The sequence below is a fragment of the Oncorhynchus kisutch genome, linkage group LG13, assembly GCF_002021735.2.
Source record: "Oncorhynchus kisutch isolate 150728-3 linkage group LG13, Okis_V2, whole genome shotgun sequence".
NCBI lineage: Eukaryota > Metazoa > Chordata > Actinopteri > Salmoniformes > Salmonidae > Oncorhynchus > Oncorhynchus kisutch.
In genome coordinates, this window is record NC_034186.2 from 25,526,378 (window position 1) to 25,546,779 (window position 20,402).

General features: G+C 44.5%; 2 protein-coding genes across 2 annotated transcripts in view; one reads left to right on the forward strand and one right to left on the reverse strand.

The window, feature by feature from the left end:
* The window catches only part of LOC109903006 (sec1 family domain-containing protein 2), a 221,786-nt gene extending 205,383 nt beyond the window's left edge, over positions 1-16,403 (forward strand). Inside the window, exons 7-9 of the mRNA XM_031785822.1 lie at positions 12,308-12,442; positions 14,505-14,624; positions 15,936-16,403. Of these exons, the coding sequence (XP_031641682.1) occupies positions 12,308-12,442; positions 14,505-14,624; positions 15,936-16,028 (348 nt within the window). The 3' untranslated portion in view covers positions 16,029-16,403. The remainder of the gene's footprint in view (positions 1-12,307; positions 12,443-14,504; positions 14,625-15,935) is intronic.
* Positions 16,404-16,977: 574 nt separating this feature from the next.
* LOC109901588 (ras-like protein family member 11B) lies at positions 16,978-19,351 on the reverse strand. Its single transcript, XM_020497587.2, has 3 exons — positions 19,086-19,351; positions 18,845-18,978; positions 16,978-18,207 (listed from the first exon to the last, which is right to left on the reverse strand). Exons 1-3 carry the CDS (start codon positions 19,195-19,197, stop codon positions 17,710-17,712), a joined length of 744 nt encoding a protein of 247 aa, XP_020353176.1. The 5' UTR covers positions 19,198-19,351; the 3' UTR covers positions 16,978-17,709.
* Between the last annotated feature and the right edge of the window lie 1,051 nt (positions 19,352-20,402).

The following is a 20,402-nucleotide window of genomic DNA, read 5'->3' on the forward strand; positions in this document are numbered from 1 at the left end:
TCTGCCTGGCCCCAAACAGTGGCAAAGCCTCTGCATAATAGCTGTGCCTTTAGATTTTAGCGTGTGTGTATGCGTACACATTTTAGTATACTTGTGAGTATCAAAAGTCCTCACACAAATAGTAAACCAACAAAAATTAGAATTAGGGGTTAGTGTTTAGGTTTAGGATTTACGATTAGGGTTAGGGCTTTAAGATTTTAAATGGGAATCAATTCCTGGTCGCCAAAAAGTCTTCACAAGTATAGTAAGACAGCTAAGTGCTATGTGTTAGTACTCTCTCTGTTCATAATGAAGTACAATTAATGAGTACAATTAAATGGATCAGAGCTTTGTATCTGTGAGTTACTGGCTTTTCTTGACAGAAACTCAAAAAATAAAAACATCACCACGTCTCTCCCCACTGAGTCACTCTTCTAGTCAATTTCATGTCTTCAGGTCAAGATGTCTTTGTTTATGACAACCTCCTCTCCCTCTAATCTTAGAATATTCCTCACGGTCAGACAGGGAGAGGGGGGTGGCATTTTTCTTTCAGACACTTAAGAACCCAATGTTCTTTTTCCCAGAGTGTAACAGCACTATGTCAAATGTAATCACTGCGAGTAAGTAATTACAAATCTTACAATCGGTGTCTCTGGCTCACTTTGTTCCTGTCTGTCAGTATCTCTGGCTCCCTTTGTTCCTGTCTGTCAGTATTTCTGGCTCTCTTTGTTCCTGTCTGTCAGTATCTCTGGCTCACTTTGTTCCTGTCTGTCAGTATCTCTGGCTCACTTTGTTCCTGTCTGTCAGTATCTCTGGCTCACTTTGTTCCTGTCTGTCAGTATCTCTGGCTCACTTTGTTCCTGTCTGTCAGTATCTCTGGCTCACTTTGTTCCTGTCTGTCAGTATCTCTGGCTCACTTTGTTCCTGTCTGTCAGTATCTCTGGCTCTCTTTGTTCCTGTCTGTCAGTATCTCTGGCTCACTTTGTTCCTGTCTGTCAGTATCTCTGGCTCACTTTGTTCCTGTCTGTCAGTATCTCTGGCTCACTTTGTTCCTGTCTGTCAGTATCTCTGGCTCTCTTTGTTCCTGTTTGTCAGTATCTCTGGCTCACTTTGTTCCTGTCTGTCAGTATCTCTGGCTCACTTTGTTCCTGTCTGTCAGTATCTCTGGCTCTCTTTGTTCCTGTTTGTCAGTATCTCTGGCTCTCTTTGTTCCTGTCTGTCAGTATCTCTGGCTCTCTTTGTTCCTGTCTGTCAGTATCTCTGGCTCTCTTTGTTCCTGTCTGTCAGTATCTCTGGCTCTCTTTGTTCCTGTCTGTCAGTATCTCTGGCTCTCTTTGTTCCTGTCTGTCAGTATCTCTGGCTCTCTTTGTTCCTGTCTGTCAGTATCTCTGGCTCTCTTTGTTCCTGTCTGTCAGTATCTCTGGCTCTCTTTGTTCCTGTCTGTCAGTATCTCTGGCTCACTTTGTTCCTGTCTGTCAGTATCTCTGGCTCTCTTTGTTCCTGTTTGTCAGTATCTCTGGCTCTCTTTGTTCCTGTCTGTCAGTCTCTCTGGCTTTGTCTCTGCCTTCCTTCCTTTCTTTCTGTCTGTCCCTGTGCCTCTCTCTCTCACTCTCTCTCTGTCCATGTCTCTCTGCCTGCCCCTGTCTCTGCCTCTCTCAATTGGGAAACATATGTTTACATTGCCAAAGCAAGTGAAGTAGATAATCTCTCTCTGCTTGGCCATCTCTCTGCCTGCCTCTGTCTTTCTCTCTCTCTCTCTCTGTCTCTCTGCCCCTGTCTCTCTCTCTGCCTCCCCTGTCTCTCTGCCCTTCTTTCTTTCTCTCTCTCTCTCTGTCTGCCCCTGTCTCTCTCTCTGTCTGTCTGTCTGTCTGTGTCTCTCTCTGTCTGCCCCTGTCTCTCTCTCTGTCTGTGTCTCTCTCTCTCTCTCTCTCTCTCTCTGTGTCTCCCCTGTCTCTCTGCCCTTCTCTCTCTCTCTCTCTCTCTGTCTGCCCCTGTCTCTCTGCCCTTCTCTCTCGCTCTCTTTCTCTCTCTCTCTGTCTGCCCCTGTCTCTCTGCCCTTCTCTCTCTCTGTGTGTGTCTGCCCCTGTCTCTCTCTGACATAAGAACACACCGAAGAAGTGCAAGACATTAGCCAGGTATGGTGTGTTTCATAGCATACACACAATGCTCAGTAACATATGCAGTGCACACATGTATATACCTGCATTATCCATTGGAACCTTTCATGCCTGTTAATCAATTATTTCTACCCAGAAATAGTCAGACACTTCACATGCTCAAGAAAAGGGCATGACTGGAATGGCTTGAAGAGGAAACATCCGTGAACTCAGTACTGCTATCCTGTCCATCTCAAGGTAGAGGAGTGAGTTAAGAGGGAAAATACTTGGACACCACAACAGTAGGAGACAATTCCAAGATCTATCAATTGAGTTTACCTGCACGCACACACACACACACACACGCGCCATACTGAGAAGCCTAAAAAGGATATTTGTTTTGGTTGGAAGGTTGCCGTGGCATTGTTAGTCTTACATAAAGTAATACTTTTCTTCCATTGCCATAGTAACCACTCTCTGAGGAGTCTGACGAGACTCTTGTCCTTCTGGGGGCTAAACGGAAGAAGGTCCACCTATTCAGTAGAAAGCACTCAGCAAACTAAGTGAGACTTAATCGCTCTCAACACCCAATACAAAGTTCTATCCATACATAGACTTGCGGACGGTGTTGGTTTAATTCTTTCAGGGTTTAGAGCTCATCCTAGACCAGCTTTTGGAACTTGAAGCCAGCTAGAGACTTGTTATATCAACTGATAATCCAGGTCATTCAAAATCAAATCAAATTTATTTGTCACATACACATGGTTAGCAGATGTTAATGCGAGGGTAGCGAAATGCTTGTGCTTCTAGTTCCGACAATGCAGTAATAACCAACGAGTAATCTAACCTTCCAATTCCCTTTACACAAGTGTAAAGGGATAAAGAATATGTACATAAAGATATATGAATGAGTGACGGTACAGAATGGCATAGGCAAGATGCAGTAGATGGTATCGAGTACAGTATACACATTTGAGATAGTAATGTAGGGTATGTAAACAAAGTGGCATAGTTTAAAGTGGCTAGTGATACATGTATTACATAAAGATGCAGTAGATGATAGAGTACAGTATATACATATGAGATGAGTAATGTAGGGTATGTAAACATTATATTAAGTATCATTGTTTAAAGTGGCTAGTGATATATTTTACATCAATTCCCATTATTAAAGTGGCTGGGGTTGAGTCAGTGTGTTGGCAGTAGCCACTCAATGTTAGTGGTGGCTGTTTAACAGTCTGATGGCCTTGAGATAGAAGCTGTTTTTCAGTCTCTCGGTCCCTGCTTTGTGGGCGGAGCAGTTGCCGTACCAGGCGGTGATACAGCCTGACAGGATGCTCTCGATTGTGCATCTGTAGAAGTTTGTGAGTGCTTTTGGTGACAAGCCAAATTTCTTCAGCCTCCTGAGGTTGAAGAGGCGCTGCTGCGCCTTCTTCACGACGCTGTCTGTGTGGGTGGACCAATTCAGTTTGTCCGTGATGTGTACGCCGATGAACTTAAAACTTACTACCCTCCCCACTACTGTCACATCGATGTGGATAGGGGGGTGCTCCCTCTGCTGTTTCCTGAAGTCCACAATCATCTCCTTTGTTTTGTTGACGTTGAGTGTGAGGTTATTTTCCTGACACCACACTCCGAGGGCCCTCACCTCCTCCCTGTAGGCCGTCTCGTCGTTGTTGGTAATCAAGCCTACCACTGTAGTGTCGTCCGCAAACTTGATGATTGAGTTGGCCACGCAGTCGTAAAATTTGATTTGATTTGAGTACAGGAGAGGGCTCAGAACTCACCCTTGTGGGGCCCCAGTGTTGAGGATCAGCGGGGTGGAGATGTTGTTACCTACCCTCACCACCTGGGGGCGGCCCGTCAGGAAGTCCATTACCCAGTTGCACAGGGCGGGGTCAAGACCCAGGGTCTCGAGCTTAATGACGAGTTTGGAGGGTATTATGATGTTAAATGCTGAGCTGTAGTCGATGAACAGCATTCTCACATAGGTATTCCTCTTGTCCAGATGGGTTAGGGCAGTGTGCAGTGTGGTTGAGATTGCGTCGTTTGTGCACCTATTTGGGCGGTCTCTCAAAGCACTTCATGATGACGGAAGTGAGTGCTACGGGGCGGTAGTCGTTTAGCTCAGTTACCTTAGCTTTCTTGGGAACAGGGACAATTGTGGCCCTCTTGAAGCATGTGGGAACAGCAGACTGGGTTAAGGATTGATTGAATATGTCCGTAAACACACCAGCCAGCTGGTCTGCGCATGCTCTGAGGGTGAGGCTGGGGATGCCGTGAGGGTTAACACGTTTAAATGTTTTACTCACGTCGGCTGCAGTGAAGGAGGGTCCGCAGGTTTTGGTTGCGGGCCGTGTCAGTCGCACTATATTGTCCTCAAAGCGGCAAAAAAGTTATTTAGTCTGCCTGGGAGCAAGACATCCTGGTCCGTGACGGGGCTGGTTTTCTTTTTGTAGTCCGTGATTGACTGTAGACCCTGCCACATACCTCTCGTGTCTTAGCCTTTGAATTGTGACTCTACTTTGTCTCTATACTGACGCTTAGCTTGTTTGATTGCCTTGCGGAGGGAATAGCTACACTGGTTTGCGTTTTCAGTTTCATGCGAATGCTGCCATCGATCCACGGCTTCTGGTTTGGGAATGTTTTAATCGTTGCTGTGGGTATAGCATCGCCGATGCACTTTCTAATGAACTCGCTCACCGAATCAGCGTATTCGTCAATGTTGTTGTTGGAAGCAATGCGGAACATGTCCCAGTCCACGTGATCGAAGCAGTCTTGAAGCATGGAATCAGATTGGTCGGACCAGCGTTGAACAGACCTGAGAGCGGGAGCTTCTTATTTTATTTTCTGTCTGTAGGCAGGGAGCAACAAAATGGAGTCGTGGTCAGCTTTTCCGAAAGGAGGGCGGGGGAGGGCCTTATATGCATCGCGGAAGTTAGAATAGCAATGATCCAAGGTTTTACCAGCCCTGGTTGCGCAATCGATATGCTGATACAATTTAGGGAGTCTTGTTTTCAGATTAGCCTTGTTAAAATCCCCAGCTACAATGAATGCAGGCTCAGGATATGTGGTTTCCAGTTTGCAAAGAGTCAAATTAAGTTTGTTCAGGGCCATCGATGTGTCTGCTTGGGGGGGAATATATACTGCTGTGATTATAATCGAAGAGAATTCCCTTGGTAGATAATGCGGTCGACATTTGATTGTGAGGAATTCTAAGTCAGGTGAACAGAAGGACTTGAGTTCCTGTATGTTGTTGTGATCACACCACGTCTCGTTAATCATAAGGCATACGCCCCCGCCCCTCTTCTTACCAGAAAGATGTTTGTTTCTGTCGGTGCGTGAAGAAACCAGCTGACTGCACCGATTCCGATAGCGTCTCTCCAGTGAGCCATGTTTCCCGTGAAGCAAAGAACGTTACAATCTCTGATGTCTCTCTGGAATGCTACCCTTGCTCGGATTTCATCAACCTTGTTGTCAAGAGACTGGACATTGGCGAGTGGTGTGTGATGTGCCCGTCTCCGGAGTCTGACCAGAAGACCGCTTCGTTTGCCCCTTTTACGGCGTCGTTGTTTTGGGTCGCAGGCTGGGATCCATTCCGTTGTCCTGGGTGAAAGGCAGAATGCAGGATCCGCTTCATGAAAGTCATATTCTTGGTCGTACTGATGGTGAGTTGACGCTGCTCTTATATTCAGTAGTTCTTCTCGACTGTATGTAATGAAACCTAAGATTACCTGGGGTACCAATGTAAGAAATAACACGTGAAAAACAAAATACTGCATAGTTTCCCAGGAACGCAAAGCGGGGCGGCCATCTCTGTCGGCGCCATATGTAACCTTCATTATAAACTAGGTGGTTCGAGCCCTGAATGCTGATTGGCTGACAGCCATGGTATATCAGACTGTATACCACGGGTATGACAAAACATGTATTTTTACTGATCTAATTATGTTGGTAACCAGTTTATAATAGCAATAAGACACTTTGGGGATGTGTCGTGCCTAAGAACATCCCTTAGCCGTGGTATATTGGCCATATACCACACCCCCGTACCTTATTGCTTAATTATACTGTTGTTGATAGTGTGGGTGTTTGCGTGAATCATTTGTTATCCTCCTCTTTAGTAGGTGAGTCCCAGGGGGAATGAATATCTATTAGTAACAGGGAAATTCATTCCAAATGTCATGGGAGGCCTGGGTGATAGCAGGATGACTAAAGATGAGGCTATAAAGGACTGTTTTGTCTTGTGGGTGGATGGGGAGATGAATGAATTGGTTTGTTTGTTTCATTTGAACGCATAGGCCAATGTGTTCTAACCTCTTTTTCTCTCTGTATGTGAATGCGTGTTTAGATGAGTTAGTCATGTGTTTACTCCCATGATTGTTTTGTTGTGTTTGTGTTTGTGTTTGCTCACTGAGCTGACATGTATTTGCATGGGGAAGTTGAAGTGCTGGATGATAAATATTTTTTAAATAAAATGTTGCTTTTATATAACACAGTCAGTCTCCCCACACATGCCTAATATGGCCGAGATGGCTGTCAGCATGAGGTAGAATCACTTCATTAGATGCTGATGGGGTGAATCTGGTTGACAGGTGTCAAAGGTGTGAGGATTCCATATCAGAAGGGTGTGTCTACCTGGATATTACTGTATCACACCTGAGTCAAGCAGAGGAGGATGGAACTATTTGTTCTGTGTTGATACTGGTTGCTAGGTGTCAAGAAAAATCTATCTCTTCAAGTATTGAGAGCACAGTTTTGTGTGTGTGTGTGTGTGTGTGTGTGTGTGTGTGTGTGTGTGTGTGTGTGTGTGTGTGTGTGTGTGTGTGTGTGTGTGTGTGTGTGTGTGTGTGTGTGTGTGTGTGAGCTACCCTTTCTAGAAAGAAGCTAACATCCATTGCAATGTTCCCGGAAAAAAAAAAAAACGGCACAGATCCAATTTCGGGTCTGCTGAGGGTAAACTCAAACTTTGAGAAAATTCTGTTCAACTTCTAGCGCGCGTTTACTGTGAACACTGAGGCTGTACCTACTTTTAGTTTCAGTTTTAACATTGGCAATGTAGGCTGTGGTGGCTATTTGATCATAATGTAGGCCTACCAGAGTGGCCTGCCATCAAAAACAATGGAGAAAATACATGCCATAACATTTGAACATGGAAATTGCTGTTCTATCATTCAGCCTATATGCAGCCAATGTGTGGTGTTCAGTGTAGGCCATTCCATGAGACTTTTTTTAAAAAACATGCAGGGTTTTACATTAACCTTTTTATCGACTTGTCCTTCAGACTGAAAATGTTGTGTTTGATGCAAGAAACCATTTTACAAAATAAAATGCATTATTATTCCCATACCATTATTAGAGAGAATCAGACAAATTACGCTACCCTCTGTCTATTGGCTACTTAGCTTATTCAAGCCTGTCTCAAAATACAACACTGCCACTTTAAGACAAAAAAAAGCTCTTTACCTGACTAGCTTTTTAAACATGTCTAGAAATGTACGCGTTTTCTGCTCTTATAGGAAGCAATCGCTCCCCTATTTCTAACTACAAATTATCTATAACTGGGCTAATAACTCACTAAATAGCAAAGGATATGAACAAAATGTGCACATGTGACTACATGCAGCTCTCGCTTTGATCTCAAAACAAGCATGTCTACTCATCTACTGCTCATGCTGTATACACAGTACAGTTCAAAGTAAATGGCACAGATCCATATATGGCAATGGTCTGTTTGCATTTAGGCCTACTGCAGCTCTGATTTGTTTATGCCGCACAGGTCTGTTTAGCTCGGGCAGAGTACTCTGATGCGCCTTCAACAAAATCTCTTGCATAGTTTTTGTTTTGGTAGGTTGCATTGAAAGTAGCTAATATTGCATTGATCACAATTCCCACAGTAAAGGGAAACGTTGATAGTGTTTACAGGGAAAACTTTAGAAGTGGTCACCAAATCATGTCAAAATAACTTTCTCTGTCAAAATACAAGCCGAGCTCTACCACTCAGATGTATTTTTTACATGACTTAAAAAAAACGGAAGCTTATGCAACATTAGGCTAAGTTATGAGGGGAAAAGGGACCAAATTATTATGGTGAGGCACATGGGCTACTAACAGCTTACTACACAACATACACTTAGTATTACTTTCTTAGCTACAGTATACATATCTCCCTGGCATATTACATAATTTTTGCACCAGCATACAATACCATTTTTGACTCACCTTGTTGTGCTGTGAACAGGAATGTGGAATGGCAGTCCTTCTTGTGGGCAAATTTTGTCATCAAACTCTGTCATCAAAGTCTGACTTTCTCTGGATTTGGTGCTTTCAAGAAAACTGTGAACTTGGGGGAAAAAACAATGTCGAATCATGACGTCAGTGATCTTCAGGTCGGAGCTCTAGAAAGAGGCCAGGGTTCCCGTCTTGAAATTCTGTTCAAAACATATTTTCCCGAGGTCTAAGGCACTGCATCGCAGTGCTAGATGTGTCACTACAGATCCTGGTTCGATCCCAGACTGTGTCACAGCCGGCCACGACCGGGAGACCCATGGGGTGGCGCACAATTGGCCCAGTGTTGTCCGGGTTTGGCCAGCCGGGTTGTCCTTGTCCCATCGCGCTCTAGCGACTCCTGTGGCGGGCCAGGTGCAATGAACGCTGACACGGTGGCCAGGTGTACGGTGTTTCCGTGCGGCTGACTTCCAGGTTAAGCAAGCATTGTCAAGAAGCAGTGAGGCTTGGCTGGGTCGCGTTTTGGAGGACGCACAGCTCTTGATGGAACAAGACTGTAACTACCAATTGGATATCACGAAATTGGGGAGAAAAAGGGGTCAAATATATATCAATAATAAAAAATAAAAAATACCAGTCTGAGATCGTTTTTCCCCAGAGTTCCCAGTTCCGAGTTTCCAGTTGTTTTGAACGAGGCAGAAATCATACTGTATTGACAGCATTGCTAATGTGGTCAACCTTTTCTGGCCCATAGTGTTGCATGTGAATGTTTATCCCTTTAAGCTTGGAAAAGAGACCCTTAAACCCAGACTTGGACCACACACCCACTCCACTGAATAGATAGCAGGCTAGTGGTTGTTTTGCAACGCTTGCAGTTAGTCACTGATTCCTTCCAAAACACTCATTGTTGAATTTGCGATTTCCAACTTGTTGTGCAATGTTCATGGCCAATGAGCACCGATACTTTTTATCTCTAATTTTTATTAATATGACAAGGATTGAAAAGGATTTGCTAGTAGATTGTCAACTTGATTCATGATGATGACTGCTTGTCTAGCTTGCTAGCTAAGATTTTGAAAGGATGATGTTGACATGATCAGTCCAGTCAAAGCTACAGTAGATATAACGTGATTTGACGTCATTTTATCTGTGGCCAATGACCTTGAGCCTTCTTGGATGGGAACTTCTAATGTAACTCTATGGCAGCACCCAAGGGGCTTGAATTCTTTTAGCTCTCCCTGTAGAGTTTGCAGTGACGTAGTGTGAGTAACAGAACACTGAACCAATCAAAGCGCAACTAGAGAACATTACCAACCCCTACGCTCCATATTTTCCGCTGGAGGCCGCACCACCACAGAAAGCACTGAGCTAGGCTGAAACACCTGCATTTTGGAGCTGCCTTATGCGGCTTTATTAACACAGTGTGTTTGCAAACTGATATGTGACATGTATTAATGCCAAAATAACCTGCAAAACAGGCAACAACAAAATATATATAAATATACAGTACCAGTCAAACGTTTGGACACACCTACTCATTCAAGGGTTTTTCTTCATTTTTACTTGTTTCTACATTGTAGAATAATAGTGAAGACATCAAAACTGTGAAATAACACACAAAAAGTATTAAACAAATCTAAATATATTTTATATTTGAGATTCTTCAAAGTAGCCACCCTTTGCCTAGATGACAACTTTGCACACTCATTGCATTCTCTCAACAGAGGATACGTTTATTAGAGTTACCAGCCTCAGAAATTGCAGCCCAAATAAATACTTCACAGAGTTCAAGTAACAGACAGGTGGGGCTCAAAACAGGTCTGTCTCACCTGCCCTGAATGATGGGTCACCACTGCAAACTGTAGCAATGAGGTTTGTGCAGTACATTATAGGCCCAATACATTATCGCTGCATTTTGGCTTTGCTTGAATTGCCATGCCAATGCATTGTTGTTCAGGCCATTTTTTTATAATTATATTAAAACATTTGATGTAGTGTATATTTGATCACACCGTTGTTGTATTACTTGTGAGGCACAGCTGAGTGAGCATACATGTGAATAATTAGCTTTTTATTTTAATGGGTTGATGATGCCTGCTTCTGATGGTCAGAATTAGGCACCACTCATAAAAACAGAAGCTTTTTAATGTATTCGTTGACACTCTCTAGTCATGGATTTAAACGTTTTGAAATCTTACGCTGTAGATTTCTTATGCCTGCTAAAGTACTGCAGACACGGTAATCTGAGCCATACGATTGGACAGTTGTAGGCCTGTAGTGCACTTGCTCTCTGGGCCCTCCATTTTGAACCATTTTGAAATGGTTCAAAATGGCAACAGTTCGCCTACTCGGCACACAGTGCAGCTGAATCGGGTGAACCTACTTTCAACAGACCGAGACTAATAGAAAGAAAACTAGGCTTATTGTTGGGTTTTTTATAGAAATGTCTGGCGATCGACTAGGAATGGTTTGGTTCATTCATGGTTAATTCAATTCAAGGGCTATATTGGCATGGGAAACATATGTTGACATTGCCAAGCAAGTGAAATCTCTTGCATCTCTCTGTGGGCTGATAGTTCTGCCCGGCAGTCTCGGCTACTGCGCTCTGTACCGGTGCATTTTAGAGGGAACTTAGCTCCAGACCCTTCTGAGCACTCTGCTATTTCGAGAATTCTCATAAAGCTCTGCCAAACCTTAACTGTGGCTGCATTGTTAACTCGGGATATGAACTTCTCGCACATAAAATAATCTGGTTTACCTTGTAACCTAAAAATGGACTGCTTTATAGGCCCGGGTAGCTGGTCAGATTAAACCTTCAGTCAGCGAATTCCTCTCTTTATTTCTTGCTCTCTTTCACTCTTTCTTTCTGTTGTCTCTGTCTCTCTACACACAATAACGTTGTATGGAGTTTGTCAAGTGCAATTGGAAAATATTACTGTTTTCTTTATAACCTTCAGAATGTGAACATTGATAACTTTATTTCTAATAGTATTTTCAAGGTGCCCTCTCCTTCATGCTCAGCACTCTAAGGTAGAACTTTTAAACTGAATACAGTAGTGTGTTAAAGTCACAGTGCTTTTAGTGTGAAAGGATAGAATGAGTACAGAATAAATATATTAGCCAAATGGCTAAGAAGGGTTGGTGACTGTGTGTGTATGTGTGTGTTAGAGGGGGAGTGATGACATATGCAGCTTGGGAAATGTACACCTCCTGGGTGTGTATCTGTAGAGGTGTAGTGTTCTGCCAGGGTTTATGGGAATGTCGTGCCTGTCTGGAAAGGTGGGGTATTTTTTAGAGCAGGTTGGGTCATGTCACGTTGACTATCCATCCATATTCACCTAGCTAACAGTCTGCCTGGCTGACTAATACTTGGCTGCAATCAGTATATGCGCCTCACAATAATCACCACGGTAGACTAATCACACAATAACAAGGCAATTTAAAACGAAATCATCAGCACACCCACACACACATAAACACTTATCATACAAACACTTGTTTTCAACAATACCCTCCACAACACACTGGCTCATAACTGAAAACAAAGCTATTTTCATCCCCAGCAACAATAACGCCCTTATAAACAACTCAATACCCTCGTCTCATCTGCATGGACCTTCTCAATAAGAGGCCTGCCCTACAGAGATGAGCTGTTTCTAACTCTGCTTCATAGTTATTCACATCACACCATCTCTCATTCATCCAGTGATGGAGGGGACTAGAGGATCACACCACTGTTAAGGGTTCTTCAAACACAAACTTTATTCCAATAACCCAGACAGACACTACTCACCCAGATACATACCTAGCACAGAGATGTAATACACACTCCCACTCATTATATAATCCCTGTGTTATATATGGCTCACCCTCCACTTTGTTGTCACTATGGCATAACTCACAAGTACAAAATAGGACAAAGCACAAAGAGACTGGTAACTAGTGATATTTGTAGAATATGTTTTGACTGGCCCTGTTCCTCTGTGTTCCTGTGTGTTCTCCAGGCGATGTACCGTCCGTTCCTCAGACAGGTTCTGGAGGAGATCTTCCACCCAGACAGACCTGAGTCTCCCGACATAGAACACATGTCTGGAGGCCTCACCGACATGCTCAAGACTGGCTTCAGTATGTTCATGAAGGTGAGAGACTGAACCAACCACACACACACGCAGATGACACACACCCTCGTGAGAGGGTTATTTATGAAAGGGTAATATTAAAGGTTACTTTCTCTGAACCATAAAACCTCTAGTAAAACTATACACACCCTCCATACAGTAAATCACCCATATAAATCTCACTGACCACGGCACAGTATAACCTTTAACCATAAAACACATGGTTACACCCTTTAGTCTGTACCACAATATACCTTCACTGTCTAGCTCCCTGTCTTCACTGTCTAGCTCCCTGTCTTCACTGTCTAGCTCCCTGTCTTCACTGTCTAGCTCCCTGTCTTCACTGTCTAGCTCCCTGTCTTCACTGTCTAGCTCCCTGTCTTCACTGACTAGCTCCCTGTCTTCACTGTCTAGCTCCCTGTCTTCACTGTCTAGCTCCCTGTCTTCACTGTCTAGCTCCCTGTCTTCACTGTCTAGCTCCCTGTCTTCACTGTCTAGCTCCATGTCTTCACTGTCTAGCTCCCTGTCTTCACTGTCTAGCTCCCTGTCTTTACTGTCTAGCTCCCTGTCTTCACTGACTAGCTCCCTGTCTTCACTGTCTAGCTCCCTGTCTTCACTGTCTAGCTCCCTGTCTTCACTGTCTAGCTCCCTGATTCACTGTCTAGCTCCCTGTCTTCACTGTCTAGCTCCCTGTCTTCACTGTCTAGCTCCCTGTCTTCACTGTCTAGCTCCCTGTCTTCACTGTCTAGCTCCCTGTCTTCACTGTCTAGCTCCCTGTCTTCACTGTCTAGCTCCCTGTCTTCACTGTCTAGCTCCCTGTCTTCACTGTCTAGCTCCATGTCTTCACTGTCTAGCTCACTGTCTAGCTCCCTGTCTTCACTGTCTAGCTCCCTGTCTTCACTGTCTAGCTCCCTGTCTTCACTGTCTAGGGAACAACTCTCAAAAGACCCCATCTGTAGTTCTTTAGTGTGTGTCTGTCTGTCTAGGCGTAGGTGTGTTACTGTGTTTCTCTTCCTCCCTCCACTCCTCTCCCATCCCCTCACTCACTCATACACATGTACCTTACACTTGGTTGGTGTGGGTTGCAGTGGGTTTGTGTTGCCAGATGGGGGGTGGGTGTTCATATCTCTTTAAGGATGCACATGTAGATGCTGGTCTGCTGTTTTGTGTGTGTGCAGGTATAGCTAATGCACTCATACAGTACATACTGTATGTAATATGAATACAAATGAGCACAAAGACCCGTACCCATTTGACCTACTACATTGCACACATGTTCAGTCTGACATCCACACACTTGTGCATATTGATCAATGTAAACACACACACATGTTCAGTCTGACATCCACACACTTGTGCATATTGATCAATGTAAACACACACACATGTTCAGTCTGACATCCACACACTTGTGCATATTGATCAATGTAAACACACACACATGTTCAGTCTGACATCCACACACTTGTGCATATTGATCAATGTAAACACACACACATGCACGCGCACACATACACAAACACACACACTCTGACAGATAAAGGCTACCTATTGTAAGACACATGTTGCGCCAGCCCAGGCAGACAGTCCTGATGCACATGTCTGGCCATCCCGGACCAGTCCCGCCCACCTGCAGCTTTGATTGTACGGTTATTATTCAAAGGCTGTAGTTGTGATCTCGGCGTCGCTCCCCAGCCAATAGAACACAGCCATTACCCGTAGGCCAACCAATCAGACATAGCTGGCACACCAGACCCCCTGACTCACACTCATGTACAAATCTGTGTGTGTGTCTGGAATGAGTGTTGTTTAAAGCCTTCATGCTGAATAGTCCACTCTGACCACTGCACTCCAGCTGGGCAGTGACTCAGACCAGAGAGGGGAGAGACTGAAGGACAGCAGGGGAGAGAGACATAGGGAGAGACAGAGAGTCAGTTTATGCTGAACTGTAATCTGGCTCCACAGATTCTTTTTAGAGTTTCAGCTCACAAACCATAGCATAAACTTTAATTATGATATGGTTAACTTGTGGCAATGAAATTACATGAGCTAATTTTTATCCCAATCCCTAACCCCTCCCTAGGTGAGCCGTCCACACCCCAGCGACCACGCCCTGCTCTTTCTCTTCCTGGTGGGAGGAGTCACCCCCTCTGAGCTCCGCCTGATCCGCGAGGTAGTCTCCGCCCACAAGCCGGGCACACAGGTGAGAGACCACGGCCGCTTGCTCTCGACTCACCCGGCAGAGCTTGCATCGAACAAACAGCGCAAAGAGGGGGGATTTGGAGAGCGAGATGAGGTGTAAATAAATCAGAGGAGATACGAGAGGCCAGGTGCAGCCTTCGCTGCTGTGGTATGAATGTGTTTTTTAGGCTACAGCTTTCCAGGTTATGGCTCGGTGGCATTACATAACACACTGTGATGGCTTTGCGAGGGTTTGTCATCTGTCTGAGTGACATCAAAAGAGGAGCCTGAGGATAAAACACAGGGAGGGGACGACCACAAAAATCTGGGTGCTGAGTTGAAGAAAGTCAAGAGTAGCTATATATTATATCACTCTCTCGCACGCACGCACGCACGCACACACACTGAGACATATTCTCAGGTGACAGACAATGGATAGTGCAGAAAGGAACTAATGTTATATACACACGTGTACATTCTTTGTGTGTGATGTGGTAATGCATCTGATTGTGTAATGTGTGTCTGCTACAACACACTCTTACTCAACCACACGCTAAACATCCGTGTGTATTGTGTGTCTGCTACAACACACTCTGACTCAACCACACGCTAAACATCCGTGTGTATTGTACGCTGTGTGTACATGGTTAATGAACTGTAAGCCAGTGTACTGCAGTACAGTCTAATCCCTGGCTAGCTGTGTTAATGAAAGGCCTGAGCAGCATCAAAGGCTGATGTCATGAATACATCTCTAATCAGAACAACAGAAGAAAGAGAGAGGCTCTTACTGTAGGACCCTCATCCTGCAGCCAGTGGCCCACACACTCTCTGACCTCAACACGCACTCTAACCCCAACCCATTCAGCCTGCTCGATCTGTCTGTCTGCAGCTAGTAGTGTTCTGATAAAGTCTGGCTTCCAGGAACATATAGATCTTCTAAGGACTTGGTTATTAATAGATTTAAAAGCAGTCAGAAAATGGTTTTGTTTGGACTAATGAAACATAAATAGTGAATAGCCTGGGTTTGTCTAATGTATGAACTGAGTCATTGGGTCATATACTGAATGTGGATGCAAGGCACAACAAACTCATCTTTATCTAAACACATATGAATGATTTCTATGGGGTCAAATTAAATCAAATTGTATTAGTCACATGCGCCAAATACACCTGTAGACCTTAGTGAAATGCTTCCGTTCACATTCAGGATCTGCTTTAAATAAGTAGATAGTCTACTCCAGTTGTCTGAACACAACCAACTGTTGTCTTTCTCCGTTGCTGATTTAGCAACGAGCTAGTCGGATTCTCCATGTCTATCTGCTCTCTGTCCCAGGTGCTGGTCCTCTCCACCAGACTGCTGAGACCTACAGATGTCCCTGAGCTGCTCTTCACCACCCAAAGACTGGTGCCAGACATCGGTGTGTGAGCACAGAACAAGGACCACACACTCTCCACCGACACGTACCGCTTTCTGGAGAGGAGAAATTAGATGCTCCATTGAGGTTTTGTGGTTTGGTAATGGATTGGAGTCATTGGTGTGTGAGCAGAGCAGACCAGACATAAGACTAGATGATAGAAAGAGGATCTATTTAGGCTTTTTCAAAGGCATTCCTAAATGTTTAGTAAGATCTGTATCCCATCCCTTGTACGCCCTAAATCACATTAAGGTAATTAAGTGTTCATGGACTTATTCCAAACTGTACTGAATGTAAACTTGATTCTGTCTTGAAGTTCAACTTAAAGCAATGACATTCAAATCGAGTTGTTTGAATTAAATCTGAATACATGGAGTGAAATGAAACAATTGTGTTAGTTGTTCTGACTGTCCTATACAATGTGTGAGCTCATTACAGGTGAGAGAAGTAATGTGAGGCGTCTTGCTGGTTTTCAATATTCTGGCACAGTACAGAATTAAACCACTACATCGGGTTCTCAGAGAGAGAGAGCTATGGTGGAGGGCCTCTGTGGTAATGACAGGCCACGGTCTGTCCAACAGGGGTCAACAGTTGAGTTTTACACATCTCCATGTCACTAACTGCCCTGAAGCTTCTTTTTTCTTCATGTTCAGATGGGTGTTTCATGTTGACTGGAGCCTGATATTCTCAATCATAGGACAGTAGACCCCAGATCAAATCAGCATGAACTGTGAACCTCACTAGTGACAGGAACCTTCACATAACTGTAATAGCATTGTGGTGTCATTGGTCACACCACCCAGGTTGAGGAACAGCACCTCTGAGGACAAGCCTGAACTGGTGTGGTATAGTATGCTTCATTGTAGATAATGTCTACACACAGCCCAACCTATAATACATGGGTCATACCTGGCTCGTATAAGTTGTTTGTATTTTACTCATGAGGTTATAAGACAAGAGTCATCATGAATGCAATCATTTTATTTTCAAAAGTATGACAAATAAGTTAACCATTTGGTTTTCTTAAAGTGCATTACAAATAACCACAACATCCCACCCAGCCCCATACCCTGCTGCCCCACAGTGATCCTGCCTTCCACTCATAGTTCACTACCATGATGTGCAGAATGATGGTTTTGGCTGTTGTACAAGGAATGCACTGGGGAACAGGAGTTTGACAGATGAGAAACTGAACAGTGAACGCACTCTGACTCAAGTGCATGGCTTGTCTGACAATGTCAGTGTCTTTTAGCATTGCCATGCAGTGGCAGCCTGAGGTTTTTTTTAACTGTAAATTGCCGCCAGCTAAAAATACTCTGCAGTGTCCGTCAAGGCTTTTGTTACCAGGAGATGATGTCAGTGTTCACACAATCTGGAGTGTGTCTGGGCTTCATTCAGCTCCTCTGTCCCTTCTGGTGGACTGACATACCAACACCGCCCAGCTGCTGTCCCTCATAGCAGACGTCTGCAGACTCAGTGAACAGTTTCACCCCACAGGTCGTGACCTCGGTCAGAGGTCAAACTTGAGCCTCCATTTTGTCTCTGCTGCTCGTCGCAGGTCAGGCTGCTCTATCCATACAGGATTGAGTCCTCAAACGAGACAGGAATCTTCTGTCCTCATTTCTCCTCATTCAATGTATTTTCTGTAGCCACTCTGGACCATGTTGTGTAGTAGACGAAGCCAAGTACTTCTCACACAGAGGTGACCGTCCTGACTTTAGCCGACAGAGCCTGCTTGAAGCGCCTCTTCAGGTCCTGCATGTTGGGGGACTTGGGCCTGGGGATGAGGGGTGAGCGTCCCTTCTTTTCTGCTGCTCCAGTTGTGGTGTGGGAGGACAGGGAGGCTTGGGGCTGCTGCTTGGCCATGTGGCAGCACAGCCTGTGGAAGGCCCCATGCACCTGGCTGTAGTCCTCGCTGGCTGACACCTCGTAGAAGGAGCAGCCCAGCGCCGCCGCCAGCAAGGGGCCCTGTTCGGCATCCACCCGCCTCATGTGCAGCAGGTCTGCCTTATTGGCCAGCAGGATGACAGGAGGCACGTTGGCCCCGCCCGCGCGGGCCACCAGCTGGTGCAACTGGCCAATCAGGTCGAAGCTATGGCGGTCTGTCACAGAGTAGACCAACACCACAGCATCTGCCCATTGGATGGAGCAGCTCACATGATCAGGGAGGCTGAGGCCGTTGCATGTCACCTGAGGAGAACATGGAGATCATGATTAGAGAACTGTTACATTGGAACTCATTTAGAACCGTGTTTAAAAATACATGAATTAACTTCATAAAATCCAACCTGGACAGCCTCATAGCTAAGTGGTTTAAATTCATGCCAGACCAAATATGTTCCCATCATTATGCAACAGGTATGTTTTAATAAATTGATTGCTGTAGTCTAGTCAACCAGTGGGCTGAAATGTTACTCCTCTCCTGCCTCTACTCTCTCCTCCTGAGTGAGTAAAGGGGAACAGGGTGATGGTGATTGAGGAGACAGAAGTGGGGTATCATTTATCCCTGGCTCAGACATTCTCTGAATGGGAAATTAGAAGGCCAGACTATTAAAAAAAAACTCTGTACTTTTAGTAAGAACAAAAACTGTGGGTTTGGACCAGTGCCCAGAGCAGGGAGGGAAGAACTCTGAACAGAAAGCGCAAACTTCACATAGCCTACTATGGTTTTGTGACTACAGTAGATACTGATTTATTCATTCAGAAAACCTCACATTGATCAGAGGCTCTGGTGGACTAGCCTAAATAAATGTTGGTCTGTGGGCACTCAAACGCAGTGGTCTCGAGCGCATTTGGAAACGTAGCAAAAAGCAAATAGTGAACTTACATCAACACCCGGCGTGTCCTGGACTTGGATGGCTGCCTGCTCTCCGTCCACTTGGACCTCTCTTGAATAAAGGTTTCCTGCGTTTCTCTCATAGTCGCCAATAAAGCGCCTTGTCAGGAATCTTACTACCAGAGCTGGAATAGAAGACCATAAGTTAATCATCATGTAGCCTATGCATTTATAACATCAGTTACTAAAATACAGTTGTCAACATTTAGTTGAACTGATTTTGTCGATTTACCTGTTTTGCCAACTCCGCTGCCCCCAATCACCGCTATTTTGATGGTCCGGTTAGACGGACACTCTGGGGTCGCAAACTCCGCGATGGTTGACATGTTCTGTATCAGACGCATTTTGACTAATTCCTTGTTCAGTTTTCAAGACGATGCTAAATCCAAATTGTTCAATAATGTCTCTGATGAAGCAAAAGTAATCGCTTATATTCGTTTAAAACACAACAACTTCTCAATTGTTCACTTGAACCAACTGTGTGAATACTGTGCACTATGAAAGCACGGTGGCTTTTATAGTGCTAAAGAAATGCTTCTCGCTGATTGGCTACTGGCAACAGTACGCTCTCTCGGCTCCCTGCTGCCCCTCACGTGGATCCGCCAGCCAAACACAAGGAGAAAATGAATGCCCCGTGTTGCAGTTTGGTCGGTTCGGATGAAATAACAAAACATCCTTTATTTGACAGAAAAAGTGTTGATAACTACTGTAGAGGGGCTGGGGCGATAGTGATTGTCCAGATATATGACATCTTATATGGCATGGAGCCAGGAACGCAAGAATTTCGCTACACCCGCAACAACATCTGCTAAATATATGTGTGGACCAATAAACATTTGTTTAGATTTTTACATATAACACGTGAAATGGTGAATGATATTGTATGATAATTATTGATCCTAAATATTAACCTAAAAAATCCCAAAAGGTAATTTAGGCATTAAAGGAGCATATACATATGATTGGACCACGTGCACATCAGCAGGATAGTCTCTAAAACACTTCACAGCACAATAGGCATCACAGCAAATTTCCTGTTTGGAGATGCATTGACTGTAATTGTATAAGACATGCACAAAAACATCCAGTTAATTTGTGTCTGTCAGTCTGCATGTGCAAAAGTACTTGGAAAATGATAGCTGTCAGTTGTTCAGTGGCAGCAATTCCTGGTATTTAGCCAGTTCCTATGTACTTCTTGGACTGTTGTGGTGAAATAGATCCATGCTTATGGTGGTGGATGTGGAAAACGCACCAGTCATTTCAACAGAAGTATGGAGAAACACCAGAAACAGCCCGGTGTTATCTGAAGTGGTGGACATCATCAAAGGTAAAGCTGTAGGGGATGCTCCGGAACTGAAACCTTACCTCTCCAGGAGAACTGAGCTGTCAGTACAGTCTGGTTGTCTGCTGTGGGGGAGGAGAGTTATCATTCCATCTTTGCTGGGGACACTCAGGTCAATGTGAAATGGTTTGCATGAAGGAAATCACACAAAGCTACTTCTGGTGGCCTGGATTGGATGGAAGCATTGAGGAGAAGCAAAAAACGTGT

Bases quoted from the DNA above. Each gene is read 5' to 3' on its own strand.
- LOC109901588 (XM_020497587.2), bottom strand. From the start codon at position 19,197: ATGCGTCTGATACAGAACATGTCAACCATCGCGGAGTTTGCGACCCCA. The intron at 18,979-19,085 runs GTAAATCGACAA...CTTCTATTCCAG, and splicing joins CAGCGGAGTTGGCAAAACAG to CTCTGGTAGTAAGATTCCTG. The intron at 18,208-18,844 runs GTAAGTTCACTA...TGTTCTCCTCAG, and splicing joins AGGACACGCCGGGTGTTGAT to GTGACATGCAACGGCCTCAG.